The 15,345-nt window shown below is 41.6% G+C and overlaps 2 protein-coding genes across 4 annotated transcripts; both read right to left on the bottom strand.

Annotated features, from left to right (window-relative positions):
- Positions 1-212: 212 nt before the first annotated feature.
- On the bottom strand, positions 213-5,872 carry LOC118776689 (alpha-1-antitrypsin-like). Of its 3 annotated transcripts, none has more exons than XM_036527187.1 (5): positions 5,826-5,872; positions 1,541-2,257; positions 1,040-1,307; positions 613-757; positions 213-464 (listed from the first exon to the last, which is right to left on the bottom strand). In XM_036527187.1, exons 2-5 carry the CDS (start codon positions 2,247-2,249, stop codon positions 258-260), a joined length of 1,329 nt encoding a protein of 442 aa, XP_036383080.1. In that variant the 5' UTR covers positions 2,250-2,257; positions 5,826-5,872; the 3' UTR covers positions 213-257. The 3 variants fall into 3 exon arrangements, with proteins under 3 accessions (XP_036383080.1, XP_036383079.1, XP_036383078.1); XM_036527186.1 differs by lacking the exon at positions 5,826-5,872 and adding an exon at positions 5,004-5,057; XM_036527185.1 differs by lacking the exon at positions 5,826-5,872 and adding an exon at positions 3,320-3,341.
- Positions 5,873-6,751: 879 nt separating this feature from the next.
- Positions 6,752-14,738, bottom strand: anxa1a (annexin A1a). Its single transcript, XM_036526630.1, has 13 exons — positions 14,653-14,738; positions 13,106-13,193; positions 12,706-12,793; positions 11,808-11,902; positions 11,225-11,338; positions 10,361-10,451; positions 10,043-10,122; positions 9,905-9,961; positions 9,665-9,758; positions 8,821-8,916; positions 7,901-7,959; positions 7,373-7,495; positions 6,752-6,957 (listed from the first exon to the last, which is right to left on the bottom strand). Exons 1-13 carry the CDS (start codon positions 14,700-14,702, stop codon positions 6,898-6,900), a joined length of 1,095 nt encoding a protein of 364 aa, XP_036382523.1. The 5' UTR covers positions 14,703-14,738; the 3' UTR covers positions 6,752-6,897.
- Positions 14,739-15,345: the final 607 nt, after the last annotated feature.

Genomic DNA, 15,345 nt, shown 5'->3' with positions numbered 1-15,345 from the left:
ACACATACTGTTTAATGTGTGTTTTGATTTGTAATGAGATACATTCACCAGTATGAAATGAGTGTGTGGCACACAGGTATGTTTTGCATGAATTTTATTTCAGAATGTCTTTGAGACACTGAAAATGTTAAAGAACATTTCCATTGGAAATCATGTTTGTTTTTTTGAAGATGTAACTGCTTTTTCTACTGTTGTCCCTGTTTGTATGACTTAACAGCCATGTTGATATAGCTCTTGCATGTTCATAAAAATGTATTCTATTTTTCTGCTGGATTGACTATTTTCCCCATGAACAGTATGCTCCTGGTCTCACGATTAACTACAAAAACCATGAAAGGACGATCAAATTTTAAGACGGGTGTGGGGTGAGGCATGAGGGCTGACGTCAGCATGATTTCCACCGCTGTGGCCGCCGCTGCTTCGGTTCCGGCCTCGTCCACATCTAGGGTGGCCATATGAGCAACCTGAAAAACATCACAAGCAATTTCACCAGAGCCAAATGCTATGGTTACAGTGGCATTCCAAACCAATCTAATGGCATTTATTAAAAACGTTGTTTCGGCACCAATTACTTCAAAATTTTTATTTAAAAAATTGCTACTTTTCTCCTACCTTTGACACCACCAGCTGTTCATCTGCTATTCCTTTAAGGTCTGCCGTTGCCTTGAATATGTCTGTGATCCCCATTTCAATCAGGATTTCCTTGAGTTGATATTTGGTTTTGATGGACAGTTTTGGAACAAACACCTTGTATTTTCTGTAAAGGAAGCATTCACAGACTTCTGTTTATGTTTTGATATGTGACAGGGTTTCATGCAGACATTCAGTTTAAAAGAGGAGATATATCTAGAAGGTAATATTAACAAATATGCCCTAAATCTAAAATAGATATTTTATAAATTGAGTGAACAGTTTGCTTTCTTGACTAGACTTGTGCAGCACTAGAGGAATTTCTGGGGCATGTTTATCTGTGGCTTCGGTTGGAATATTTATTTATATATAGAGCTCAGTGTAGATCTTATGAATGAAAACTACTTACTTCTTCTCCACTGATCTAATCCACTTTCTCAAATGGTCTTTGCAAGCAACCTTCTCTAACTCCTTCAAGCCTTTCTCAGGCAGGACCAACATCATTGAGACAGATTCATTGTAATGCATCTGGAGGACATGAGTGGATATCTCTTTGTCATGATAAACATGAAAAAAATTCTGTTCAGCCATCATCTGGACAGGAACAGTTGTTTTATCATCAATGTGAAATGTGTCTTCCTGTGTGCTATCGGGATCAAAAGGAATCTCCCATTCACCTGCAGGCAAAAAGTAATAATTAAGAAAATGATATTTTGCAGCTTTCAAAATAGCTGCCAAAAAGAGCATTTATCTAGTCATTCAGTTATTTATATTTTGTATTGATAACCACAGTTGTCTGACAGTTTACAAATCAAAAACAAAATTCAGTCATTTAGGTAGAATTGTAGACAGGCAGATCTCTACTGAGAGGGACAGGTAGACAGAGACGGGTTGTTTTAGCATTCCTTACCTTTAAAATATATGTAGCTGAGAAGATACATAAATACACCTTGCTCCATACTGTCGATTAACTCTGGGATTTTGCCCTTGGTCTTGTTTTTAACATAATCATTTATCTGGTTCTTAGCACCGTCAGTATCCTGGAAGTCAGTTTGGAAACTGTCTGCCTGATAATAGCGCTTTATACTCTTCAGAAACTCATCGTTGACCTTGGCTTTGTCGGAGATGAAAGCTGCACTGCCTAGTGAAAGGTCCACGTCTGTTTTCTTGTTGAGGTCTTGGAAGATGTGCTGGAAGGCCTCGTTAACCTCCTCCGCAGTGACGTCCGTCCCGTTGAAGCCGAGACCTTCAAAGAGCTCCTGGTGCGTCTTGCCTCTCGCCCCCACTGACAGCGCCGCCAGGGCAACGGACACGCTGAGCGGAGAGAAGAAGACGTTCTTGGATTGCGAGTCGGGTAGGGCAGAGATGTGTTTGTAGAGGCGGAAAGCGAAATCAATGTTTTCTCGGTAGATCTTCAAGCTGCCATTGAAATGGTGCCCTTCGTGTTCCTGCCCGTGCTCACGCCAGTGACCCTTTCCGTGGTGATGCCCGCGCCCATGGCCGTGTGAGCGGTCATGCCCGGAGGGACGAGGGTGGGGTTGCCGTCCACTGTGTCCATTACCCTGGACAGCAGACCAAAGCACCGCCAGTACAACACACAAACTCAGGAGCAGCTTCATCTCGGCAGCTGTCGAAAGACACAATTTAGCATAATTATTATTATTATTATTTGCTGTTGAAAGAAAAAAAAAAAAATCATGCAAAGTCCCAGTTTTTTTTTTTTTAAATAGCAAAGACACAGCACTTTGTAATAAGTTATACTGTAGATGCATACCACATATTTGTGGAAATATTTCCAGGGTGCAACAGCAAATTTACATTTTTATCGCAACTTATTACGCCTGTGTAACGGGTACCGCAGTAACGGCACCGGCGTTTACAGTTAAGATATAGTGCACTGTGAAGACCAGGATGAAAAGATGAGGCGAGGAGACATGCGTGTCGTTCCAGAACCTTGTGTTGTTATTTATTTAACTTTACCTCAAACACAATCATATGCTTTTCCCCCTTTTTTTCCCTCATCTTTTACCAATCCATCTTGTCTGCTAGTCTAATGCAGTTATACATGTGTCCATAAACATGGAGTAATAAAAAATAAACTGCATTTCCATACAAATAAAGTATATTCTCCCATAAACTTATCGAATCTTTCTCCTGTTCTGTTAATTCCAGTCAGTATTTTGCATTGCAATTACATCAAAATCAATATCATTTGCACAAAATATAAAAGATACTAAGGGGTACAATATATTCCATCAACTGTGAATTACCTTTGTTTCACAGCTTTAACAGACATTAGATCTAGGATATCTTGTTTTACTTCTGCTTTCTGTATCAGCAAGTATCGGGAAAACACATAATAGAATACGTCTGTTCGTACACGCTTCATGTTAGAACTGAAATCAAATATAAATTGGAGGCAATACCAATTAAGTAATTTCACAATAAAACAATGTTCATCCAAATTTGTCTAGCGTGAGCTACGATTTGGGACACTACTAGCTGGCTAAGCGATCGGCGTAGCAATAGAATACATAGCCGCCGGAACTGCGCCGTTTCATTTCGCTAAATAAACCCTTTTCTTTTGCTCACAACTAATATTTAACCAGTTAGGTGGTGAACTGAGTGTACTGAATCCCTAGTCTAAAAGATTCGTTCCTTCCTCTTTGTAAACATGCGCGCTGACTACCTGACATAGCAGCTATAACTCTCCCTCCAGTGGGTTTGCGGATATGCAGTCTGTCTATGAAGCAGCCTATCACAAAACTGTATCAGCAGTACCCTCATGACAACAACTAGCCAATGGCTGAAATGCTAAAACTCTCGAAGCACCTCCCACTGGCCATCTCGGCACAGCTGACGATGTGGGACAACGCTAAAGATCTAAACTCCACCTGCTGACCTGAGGAACTGTTCACAAGTTCCTCAGTTCCACCAGTTCGTTCGGGCTCCAAACATTCACTGACTGTGAAGACCTGGTGACCATGTGTCGCCAGAATCGCTAGTTCTCGGTATAGCTGGCTTGAGCTACAACCGCCATTGACTATGACGATGCAAAAGGAATCAGAGCGCTTCCGTGTCATTATTAGGAATTAAAAACAATATTAAATATTATTTTGCTCATCTACCTGCAATATTTTATATCCATATTTCTAGCAGTAGCATATTTAGGTGCGCACAATGTATCGCAGTTCTTGTTTATCACAACTGCAATTTTACGTAGGCTACGATGTATAATGTTGACATCACATTTCCTTTTAACGTGAATAAAGTCCTTATTAATAAATAGGCTACTGACAAAACACAGTAGGCTACAAAACAAAACAGAAATGTGATGCATAAGCCTAGGCATCACATTTGTAGTGTACAACAAATAAAAATACGACATCACTGACTAGGCCTACAAGTAGCCTATATTAAAATGATTGGGCTGAGTTAGTTCAAAACTTGTAAAACGAAGTTATTAGTTTTAGCAAATGACATGTACTTAGGCTATTATACGCGTTAAAATGTGGGGTTCGTTTACCTTAAGTATACTTTGCGGCTGCATGATTGTTTGAATAGCATGGTGCAGTTTCACGTAATGAATATTACGATTTAATTATTATTAAATTGACATTTGGTTTCACACGTGCTGTTTTGCCGCAGAGCAGGCTAACAATGGACATGATGTTTGGAACAATGCAGAGTAATTTTTAAAATGCAATAAAACTATTTACAGATTCGTGTATGCCGCCCGACCGTATCTGGAAATGAACGAATCAATGAGTCAAAGATTCGAATTATTTTATTGAACTGAACGAAAATAACTAAAAAGAATCGTTCACTAAAAAGAATCGTTTTGAATACCACTAGTTGTTATGCGAGAATACCGCGATCTCGCGCATTTACCCACACAACGGTCCTGGTAGCTAAACCATGACCTCGCCCCGCTACCTACTTATGGGAGAAACACACAGCAAGTGTGTTCAAAATCTGTTTCCAAGAGAATTAAAATTACCAAAAAAAAACCATCACAAATGTGACCGAACATTTTGTGAGCGTCACATCTGCATGTTTGAACACTTTCCCATGACATATGCAACTAAAATATCAATGTAAGTGATGCCAAGTGGAGAAGAGACAGTTACTCCCGAGCTAGACAGATGGTAATTTAACAAGGGGTAGCGCCAGTTACTGCAGTTGACATGAAAACGGTTCCTTAAATCAAAAGTACAATGTGTTTTGTTTGTTTACATCTGGTCCTAGAATTTCTTAAGTAGGTACAATTATCTTAGAATAAATGTATAGGAAAACAGAATTAAATAAATAATTCTAACAGGTAGTTTGGCGTGTTTCTTGTACAGACGAATTAGTATGAACGTGTAACTCACCGCACCCCGGGAAGTAGAGGTACCCTCTCCGTTCTCATGACGCCGAATTTATACTGTATGACATGTTTAGTTTAATCAGGCGTGCAGACTTTGAACTGCGGGGTTTAATTTGGACTTTTGCAATCCATTAGCCAAAAAACAAATGCAGATGGAGTGATAACTAATGGCAATCAATATATCTTAATGGGTGATGTCTCAGTATGTAAATGTTGTCCTTCGTAGAACTGTTTCAATTGGTTGAAATGCTGGATTGAAACCCACACACACACACACTGTCAAAAAAAAAAAAACCCAAGGCAGTCAAAAATGATCTGAAAGGAGGTTTAAACAATGACTCGTCTAAACATTTAAATGCTGATTACTGTAGTTTGACTACAACAATTAAACATCGTTGTCTACTTTTACACTAAATACGGCTGATTACAATAAAGATATTGGACTTCCTGGATTCATTTTATTCCATTGTTTTGTTGTTTATTGTTTAAAATAGTTTCGTGTCCAAGGTAATGTCACTGACTTGGAATTTAAGTAAGAACTGGTGAAAAGGAATCGGCTTTTATGGGGAATCTTGATTTAATTTGACACACCTGTTAATTCAAATGCCATTATCTGAAAGAAACCTCTCCCCGTTTCAAACTCGCAGGTCTCTCCCGTTTAAAAGTAAATTTGTCAAAACATTACAATGCTGGCTGATGTCCAAGTATACCACTACAGAATTATTTTGCAATTGTAAAGTGGATCGGAACGGGTTTTAAAAACAATAATTAAATTAAAATCCTTACCTCACTAGCCACAGTATTTCACAGCAAAGTAGTAACTTACTATACACGATGCTGCGGCGGCGTTGACAGAATCGTTCACTGCTATGTCGCAACATGGTTATATAATACAACACATTTGCATGGCAAAGTCTTTGTATGACAGAGCACGACCTATGGTAAGTATTGCCACAGCATCTTATATCATCTTAAGAAATAATGTCGTAATATTGATTAGTGCAAATATAAATTCTCGAACATGATACATAAATGTATGTGTATTTCAGTACATGGCCTGCTTAAATATGTGTGGAATGATTTTACTTTCTAATCTTAAAACCTGAGAGACCAAAAAGCTGGTGGATTTTCTCCATCCTCATACCTCTGTACTTATGCATAGTTCAATAAGGCTTCAGACTTTTAACTATATGTTCATCAAAAAAGTGCTTTGTGCAATCATTAGCTAGTGAAGGAGACAAGGCTATCCTTGGGGAAAATTAAACATAAGAATTGGCAGAAAATGTAGGAGTGTTGCAATTCATCAATGTTACCCTCCTATTGGTAGAACTGTAGGATTAAACAGATGAGGACCTTTGTAAGCACAGACCTCATGGACTTTTATTTGTGATTGAGAAATGGCACCTATACAGCCATTCTGTATTTCAGAGGGCACCTCCATCTTATAATAGTAAATATCATTCAAACTGCTGCTGCCAACTGCTGTGTCCAGGAAGGATATAATATGGCCTTGTAAGGCCCACCTGAGACATGACAGTACCAGTAGGGCTTTTCTGCACAACACCTTGGACATACCTTGTGTATCTGTGGCTACTCTCACTAAACCTTACATTTTTGCTTATTTGTTTGCTTGGTTGTCTTTTTTTTGCACTCTGGTTCTGGAATCAGCAATAGTATATATGCAGCAATTGCACAATGTGGGGGAACAATCTGACAGAAGTTTTAAGTAAGACACAAATGCGCCCATTTGCCATTAATACAAAGAGCTTTATTCGCACATAAGAACTCAAGTCATACAGACTTCACTACCACATACTAATGTACTGTACATATTTTGTGCATTAGAAAAGCTGAGTATGATTGTCGTTTTTCTTCCTTTATTCCCAGTCGAAGGCAGGTCAGTTCTCACTGCCACACAAAGCCAGCAGGATTTTCTCGTAGTCCCCCTTGGTGTCATCCTGCAATAACAAAATTGGCAGAATTAACAGCACATTGCAACATGCACCATTCCATGATTCTACATCTGATGGTAGATGCTTCCATCCCTTCCACTCAATGTCTCAACCCCCTGTGCTCAATGATTCTACCTCCTTTACTTACCGTCTTAACCCCCTATTCTCAATGTTTCAACCCCCTCTAGTCAGCATTCCAACCCCCTTAATAAAAGGTTTCTTCCCACTTGTATAATGTCTCAAGTCCCATGCTAAAGGTTTTAACCACCTGTGGTCAATGTTTCTAACTGTTCCACACAACATTTCTGACCCCTAACCTCATATGGAGGCCCTGTCCCTTGGAGTGCAGTTTTAAAATGCATTCCAATGACTGGAAGCCCTGCTTTATCAACCTATTGCACTCCCCAGGGCGATGGCTCACCAGAATGTCTTGGTAGAGGGTTTTTCCATAGTTCTTCTTGTACTCATCTTTTATCCTCTTCAGGTCCACCTCAGAGCGGCTCACCATGATCCTGGTGAGAATTTTAGTTCTTGTTCCAGATCCCTGCATTCAGAGCAGCCAATGGGAGGGAGGGAAATCAATGCTCACAACAGCATCTTTTTAGAGAGGGAGCAGTAGGCCTAAGTAGGTCACAGTCCTCAGACGTATTCACTTGTTTGAAGAAATATCATACTGCACAGAAGACCCTAGGAGAATGTTGTGGACTCTTGTGTTCCATGCTATGAATAAAGCAGGTTCTCAGCCAGTCACAGAATAAAGAGAACCAATGAGAAGCCATATAAAAAAAATTAATAAATTGAGCAAGTCTAGAACCCCACACTGGCCCTGCTACAGCACAGGCTTGAAAGAGTACATACTTTATAAAGCATGCAACATTTAATAATGTTCATTCAGGTGGCTATTACAGGGATGTGCGTTATCACATCTACAAGGAAGAAAAAGGCTTACCTTCATTGACAGGTAGAGTTTTTCAGCAAAGAATGCAGGTTTGCTCCCAGCACACTTCACTACATGAAGGGAAAAAAGAATCAAACAGCAGCTATGTTACTGAAACATCACAGCCAAATAAAGTACGGCTGTGTTCCATCCAGACTAGTATGAAGGCATTTCACACATTGTCAACAAACCACTGTTGTCAACTGCCTGTTTTTTCAAACATGCCTCAGATTATAATTATTAGTTCTTAGAATTCTTTCCATACTTCCTTAACAGACAGCAACGGACAGAAGAACAAACATGGTTAGTGCAAGAGCCTGTGTGTAGTGTTTCACAACTGTAGTCAGAGGGAAGACTTTAGACTAAAAGAGCAAACCAGCTTGGCAGGGCTCTGGGGTTAAGCAGGGACACCAATCAATGAAAGCCACAGGTAAACAAATGTAGTAGCCAGTTTAACTAGAAGGCTTTGGAGACCTACACATGAACTCCAACTGTAAGAGGGAAATTGTGCCACAGCAGTCAGCACAGTACGGCCACCTAAACTGCTTTCAAACCCTGCACCATAAAAGAAATGTCAGACTCTCACACCTTGTTGGCAAAGACTTTTCACTGTATCCCTTTGACATGGACACGTCACATAAGATTCAGAAAGGTAGAGCTAGATGTACCTCTTATCTCTATCACAATTTTTGTATATGAAAGTCTTGGAGTAATTTAGTAATCTCTTTTGTAAAACTATAAAACTGATATGAAAATGAATCTCAGAAAAAAGTGATCTTGAAATGCGCATTTGGCTACAACCATTTTGTGGTGTAGCCACGAAGGCATGCCTTGCCAGGGGTAAGAGATGCCAACCCTGGCATCTCGGAGGTGGCACTCCAGAGCCAAACTGCCAAACTGCCAGAGCCAAAAGGGGTGGGGTGTTCTCTCACCGACAGCAGTCAGAAGGTTCTCGATGTCGCCCTTCAGCTCCAGGTCAATGGCTTTGGAAACGTCCACTTTGCTGTACTTGGAGTACCTCTCGAACACTGCGGACAGAGGGCCACAGGGGAAGAGCAGTTCATTTTTGTAGTGGTTCATTTCACATGCTGCACAATCCAGCCTACTCATGTGAAGTTTATTCAGGCTGGATGAGCCAAAAAAACAACTCGTCTTCGTGGTGCATGCAAACAAAGGCCAGCACTCCTCAGGCAATAACAGCTTTAAAAAGCTTTTTAATGTGTGCCCATGCAAATAATATTAAATGAAAACTCTTGTAATGTTCGATTTACTGAAATGTGCAATCGGTGTAGAGTTTGTGCTTTTTTTTGACAAGGTGTGCAAGCTTGTCTCTGGAAAGGGCTGTCCCCTTTTGGTTTAGCCTGCTCTTAATTAGATACCCCTTGCTCAGCCTCAAGGCTTTCCTCACCCATGTAGGATGACCTGTCTGAGCCACTGTACAGTCAAAATAGCTTATTTTCACTCTTTTCTCTTTCACTCTTTTTCACTCTGTCTTTTCATGAGTATTATTCCAAGAGATTCCTTGGATTGATGCACCTTAACTATTTGTGAGGTCATAAGTATTGAAGAATCAACTCTCCAGGAGATCTCTCTTACATATGAAAAAAAAAAAAAAAAAACAAAAAAAAAAAAACTGGTTTATCTGGTGCATCTTGTGGCTGGACTTTGTCCAGGTGATCTCACCTTTCCAAAGACACAAGGTAAATAAAGCATACAGACGTGTGTGTACTTGTGCGACTCCCATCTCGGGACGGGACTCTGTCCGGGTGATGTTACCTTTGCGGAGCTGTGGGGCGCTCCTGCTGGTGAGGATGTTGATGAAGACAGAGATATCCGTTCCTTTCCTCTTCTCTCCCGCCTCGTACAGAGCCTGGAGAGTAAGACACACCATGAGTACTCGGGGCTCCTCTGATCTTAGAGTGCAAGTTTAACATGCTAACTACACATTGCAAGTGTGGGTATAAAAATCAAATGAAATATTTTAAGAGTCATAACTGAAAAAAATAGTCTCCTTACTCTTGCATCGTTGTCTGCAAGATCCTCATTGATGATGTTATCCTCACACCTGGCAGCCTAGAACCAAGAAAATGAATAAAAATGCATGTGCATGTGCGCACGCACACACACACACAGACACACACAGACACACACAACCTTGCAAAGAGAAAGCAGAGCAGTTCTGAAGTCTCCTCCAGTGTCAGACTTGATGTCATCTTCCAGCTCCTTTTTGTATTCTGCAGGGATAACAAACATGACAGTGGCAATCTATCACTGATAGGCCTGAGCAGATCTATTATGACCACATACACATGCATGTATACACAAGCACATCATATAAAACACTCAACCATGCACATACACCTGCAAGCAAACAGGTCTACCCAAATATGCACACATGGCCAAAGTCAAGCCTGCACACAGGTAAACACCTGAATACTGCAAGGGAAAAAAAAAAACCACACACACACAGACCTTCCTTGTAGGCCTTCTTTATTTCTCTGATCTCCTTGTTGGTTCTAGAGGCCAGAATTTCAATGAGGGTGTCCTCATCTGTACCCAAACCCTGGTGATAAAAAGCATGCAAATAATCAGAAAAAAAAAAAAAAAAAACATACCAATGTTATTTAACATACTTTTAATTTATCAGTAATGTTTCTCAAAGGCATTTTAAAAAGGGATGGTGTTCCCTTTTTAAGGCACAACATTGTGAGGTGAGATGAACTGAATTCCGTCATGCCCAGAGGGAGACTAAATGTGAAAAAGGTGAGATTCACTTTCAGGGAAAAAAGAAAAAACAAAAAGAAACTAAACAGAAAAGAGTCAGGCACCTCCAGCCAGCAGCAAAAGTTTCAACATAGTGACCAGAGCTGGAACATATTGTGAAACTCATGCGCAAGGTCAGAAATTTAAAAACAAGTCTTGTCTTCAGTTAGCTGAATGTGAGGAAACGAGTGGGTGGAAAGCAAATCTTTTAATAACGGCCCAAAAGAGAATGACGCCAGCTTGCTTCCTCTTCAAAAACTGCTTCACAAAGTGGGCACTGGTCTTTCAGTACAGAGAGCAGGCCTCTGACACACACACACACACACCCAGTGCACACCCAACGCCCACAGGGAGGAATGATAATACATCATTCAGATGTGCACATAACAGGCAAATACTTGTAACTGACACAGACAGTCCAGAATGAGCTGGGGAGTGACCATTTGGCTCCAAAAAAAAGGAAAAAAAAAAAAAAAAAACATCTGCACTCAGAAACTGAGTGGGGTGAGAGGTTTTATAAACGCAAGGCAAAAAAAGCTAGGCCATAGGTAAGGAGGGTAACAGTCTGTTTACCTTCATGGCCAGCTTGAGCTGCTCCGCGTCGTACTGGGCGGGAGTCTTCAGCAAGGCCAGCACCACATCCTCCAGCTCCCCCTTCAGGGCTGACTTCAGAGCTGCATCCAGAGACTACACACACACACACACACACACACACACACACACACACACACACACGCGCACGCCTCAGGAATCACAGAGTACCTACAAATACTCACACACCCCCAAGGAATCACAGAGTAAATATACCTCTACACCTCAGAAATTGTACAGCAACTACAACTTATCATTGTGCCTGCATTACTGTTTGGCTAAACGTGACGGTGTAGTATTCAGACGTGAACACAGTGCTGATTACCCAAGTTACGGAACTCTGCTAGATGATTACAGAAGATTAAAAGGAAAAAAAGAAATCAGTGAGACTGTTCACCTCACACAACCCTTTCCTGCTGTGTGCAAGTGACCTCTATTTGTCTGTCTGTCATAGGAGGTGGCAGCTCATGACCCATCTCCTCTGGAAGTCTGAGTTTAACAAGCTGAAAGATCTTGTTACTGTGAGTCTCGCCTGTGTCCCGTCAGTGTCTCATCTGCGTCTCACCTTGCCACTGGCCTGCTGATAGGCCGCTTTGATCTGCTGCCGCTGGGCATTGCTCCTCTTCACCAGAACGTCGATTATGGTGTTCTCGTCTACTCCTGGACCGGATGACAGTGGGGGTTGAGATGCGCACAGACGACAATAAGCCAGCTGCAGTAACTTTTGCATTCACTCATTCGGCAGAAGCCTTCAGTCACAGGAGAAAGGGCTGCTATGTGCCAGCAGTGGACACCCTCAAACCAAAACTTGAGTCAGATATGGTGTTGACTGGCTAGCAGGGGTAGCAAAGGCATCTGGTCAAAATTATGATGTGTGGTCCTTTCACCCAAGCTACTGGTCACTGCTTGCAGCCATTAGCCTCAGTCTGATGGACAGCTTGTGATGCCCTGGCCTTACCACCTGCCAAGCGCAGCTAATCAGGTGTGAGAGTATTCAGGGCGGGAGAGGGGTTAAGATCAGAGTGCTCAACATGTCTGAGACCCTCCTCTCCCAAACCTATGTAGGCCAAGTGCACCACTAGGGGGAACTCATGATTCTCAGTGCCCTGAATAGCTGAGAAAATCTGTCTGCAATTGCTCTGGTGAAGGCAGCCAAGCCAGCACTTCAGAGGCTGCCAAAATCCAGACAGAGGAAAAAGCCCACGAACACACACACACTCATTTCATTAAGCCTGACAGCAGAATAAAAACACTCACCTGGGCATTAGGTTACACCGCACGAGTGTATCAATTTCTGCTGGCCAGCTACTGCATTCTGTGTGTCTATGCGCGTGTGTGTGCGCACATGAAAACCTAACTTCAGTACAGTATAGAGATTTCAGTTTGCCAGTCGAGCAGCACATCACACCACCTGCTCCTGGACGGGTTCAGAGATAACAAAGCAGTGACAACACCATCCTCACCTTTGGCCTTGATGGCCTTGTCCAGGATACCAGCATCACCACTAGCACTGAATTGTGGGTAGGCTGACACCGTGCCTTGATATGAGGGCTAGAGAAAGGAGAATTCACTCAAAAACTGAACACGATAAAACACATAGAGACAACAAGGGCCTCTGTTAAGACACAGCTATGTTAAACTAGGCCTATGTTTGCAGGAGAGAGAAGGCATGTAGGAAGTGCTTTTTGACCCTGTGGATGTGCCTGAGTTTATGGGAGGGGCGCACATTCCAGGCTCTGAGTCATCAGCTTTAGTCAGGCTGGGTTTTTTCTCCCTCTCTCTCACAAAAGCACGCTGACTGGTAAATGTTTCCACACAAGGAAACCACATATTTAACCGTTTCCCTGGGCAACTGAGACTTACACTGGCTGAGTCATCAGGCATCCCCAAATACACAGTCTGCTTGAGGAACTCCGTGATGAAGGACATTCTGGAGGCTCTGAGGAGGGACCTACATGTACATATACACATCCATCAATTAGCACAGAAACTTGCAAACCACACTGTTGTTGAAGGGTACAAACATAAAGCATAACTGAAATGAACATGCACCACACAGAGGATTAAAAAAAAAAAATAATAATAATAATATTATCTCCATGGCTGGGTGGACGCACTCCACTACAAAGCACATGAAATATGAGAGGAGACATGGTTGCTATGGTAAACAACAAGGACAACATGGATATACTACAGTACAGACTGAGGTGAGCTTGACACTCCCACTGACCTGAACGGTCAATATTATTAGTGAAATAAAACGCAGTCATTACAGACATCAACATGGTCACCAAGAGCAGTTGACATGAAAGCAGTTGCCACTGATGCAAACGCAGTCGCTATAAATGCAAGCGCAGTTACTGGGTGGTGAACACAGTCACCACAGACAGGCTGCAGCACAGAGTGCACTACCTAATGTAGGCCCTGCATTTCTGCACCCTTCAGCAAGCCACTTACCCCAGATCTGATTCAACAAATATGTAACTGCAAGCATGGATGATATATAAGCTATGTACTTGTAAAATATTCTAGGATTTTGATTATTGGTATAGGGAGAACCATTAAGCTGCCCTTCCTGCTGCGGTTCTCCCTTAGCAGATCAATCAAACAAATTCAGGAGAGACGCTCCCTCCCCATAGGAATCCGCAATACCACAAGTAATGGTTCTAGGTTGAATGCAAAAAGGTAAATCCTTCACGCTGAAATGAATGGCGCTATTTTTGTACCTTTCATGGGGCTCATTGCATCGCTTTTAAGAATCACAACAGGTCACAGCATGTCCACGTGCTTTGCTACTGATTTACAAAATATGAATTGAAAAAATACAGTAAGAATATGCGAGGGGATATCATCTGCACGGTGCATTCCTCTGTTTTCGCATTTTCAAGACAGTCGTGAACCTCCACTGCATTTTCTTCAAAAGTCGTTGCAGAGACAATTTACAGATGTGGTGACCACACCCAAGCTCCTCAGATCCGCATTCCTACACTGAAGCGTTCAGCAAGTTGTACTCTCATCATTGAAACAACAGAACTGTGGGGTACAATTGAATACCGTATTTTTCCTATCATTAACACAATATCAAGACCTACTGAAAATAAGCGAAATGTGGTGATTTTGTTATATCCGCCTGACCAAGTGAAATAGCGCGCTGGTTGTAAGTTGTAATTAACTTCTTGATCCTGAAAAAGAATCCATGTACAGGAACTTTACAACAGCATGCGGACTTTTTAGATAGATTTTAGATGCTCTTAAACTTCCGTAGTTCGCACTGCACACGTCAACATTCGTCAACAGTTTGGATACACCTTTAAATGAATGCAACACACAAAGTTACTACTTGCTGTACAAAGACATAGCACAAAACTAAATTCTACAACAAAAAATTAACAACAAGAACTACATCTCACCGGTTTTTGTTAGAATGGCTTTCGTGGAGCGTTAGACAGGGAACATTCATAAAGTTTTATACGGGTATATATAGTGAGCGAGCCACGCCTAACAAGGGCGCTGCCCACACGCTCGTCCTATTGGCCGCATTTCTTTGGCTGCGAGACCACGGAAAATGTTTCCTTGCGGAGAAAAAAAGTTTGTCAAAACAGTTTGGTTTAATTTGATGACGAAAAAAAACAAGGCATGTGCTGTAGTTTAAAACAGATGTATGAACCTGGCCCTTTTTAAATGAAGGTTGCATATCTAAGTTGATATTTTAGGCAACATCCTGATGACTTCATGAAATTGCTGAATATTTTTTTATTCTACAAGCAGGTAATATATTTGTGTACGGTTAAGGAAAAGCATTCAAGGCGCAAGGGATTGCACTGATGGGCCTTCCCTCAAGGAGCGTTGAAGTACACAAGCAGATCAGTTTTTCCATAATCCAGTGTAAGATAAATGGCTAAATTAGGCAACAGCAAATTAGTATTAGTTTTTCCCATTCATAGACTGGGCAGTGACTGGTCTGCCTATCCATGTCTTTTGTGACTCCTTTCAGGGGAGCTGGAACAGGTCTTTTCTGACTGTCTACTACTGGACTCTCGCAGGCGTGACTGGATGTGTTTCATCCAAAAGGTGATTACCTAGCAGGTCATGACAGCGATTTT

Source organism: Megalops cyprinoides, chromosome 4 (assembly GCF_013368585.1).
Source record: "Megalops cyprinoides isolate fMegCyp1 chromosome 4, fMegCyp1.pri, whole genome shotgun sequence".
Taxonomy (NCBI): Eukaryota; Metazoa; Chordata; class Actinopteri; order Elopiformes; family Megalopidae; genus Megalops; species Megalops cyprinoides.
Note: the sequence above shows the minus strand (reverse complement) of the source record. Positions and strands in the feature narration are given on the sequence as shown.

Excerpts from the sequence above, each read along its gene's own strand:
- LOC118776689 (XM_036527185.1), bottom strand. Across the intron at positions 758-1,039 it reads ATTAGATCAGTGGAGAAGAA|AAAATACAAGGTGTTTGTTC; the intron begins GTAAGTAGTTTT and ends CTTCCTTTACAG. Across the intron at positions 465-612 it reads AACAGCTGGTGGTGTCAAAG|GTTGCTCATATGGCCACCCT; the intron begins GTAGGAGAAAAG and ends GATGTTTTTCAG.
- anxa1a (XM_036526630.1), bottom strand. The coding sequence starts at position 14,702 with ATGAATGTTCCCTGTCTAACGCTCCACGAAAGCCATTCTAACAAAAAC. Across the intron at positions 10,123-10,360 it reads AAAGAAGGCCTACAAGGAAG|AATACAAAAAGGAGCTGGAA; the intron begins GTCTGTGTGTGT and ends TTATCCCTGCAG. Across the intron at positions 7,960-8,820 it reads GAACCTTCTGACTGCTGTCG|TGAAGTGTGCTGGGAGCAAA; the intron begins GTGAGAGAACAC and ends CCCTTCATGTAG.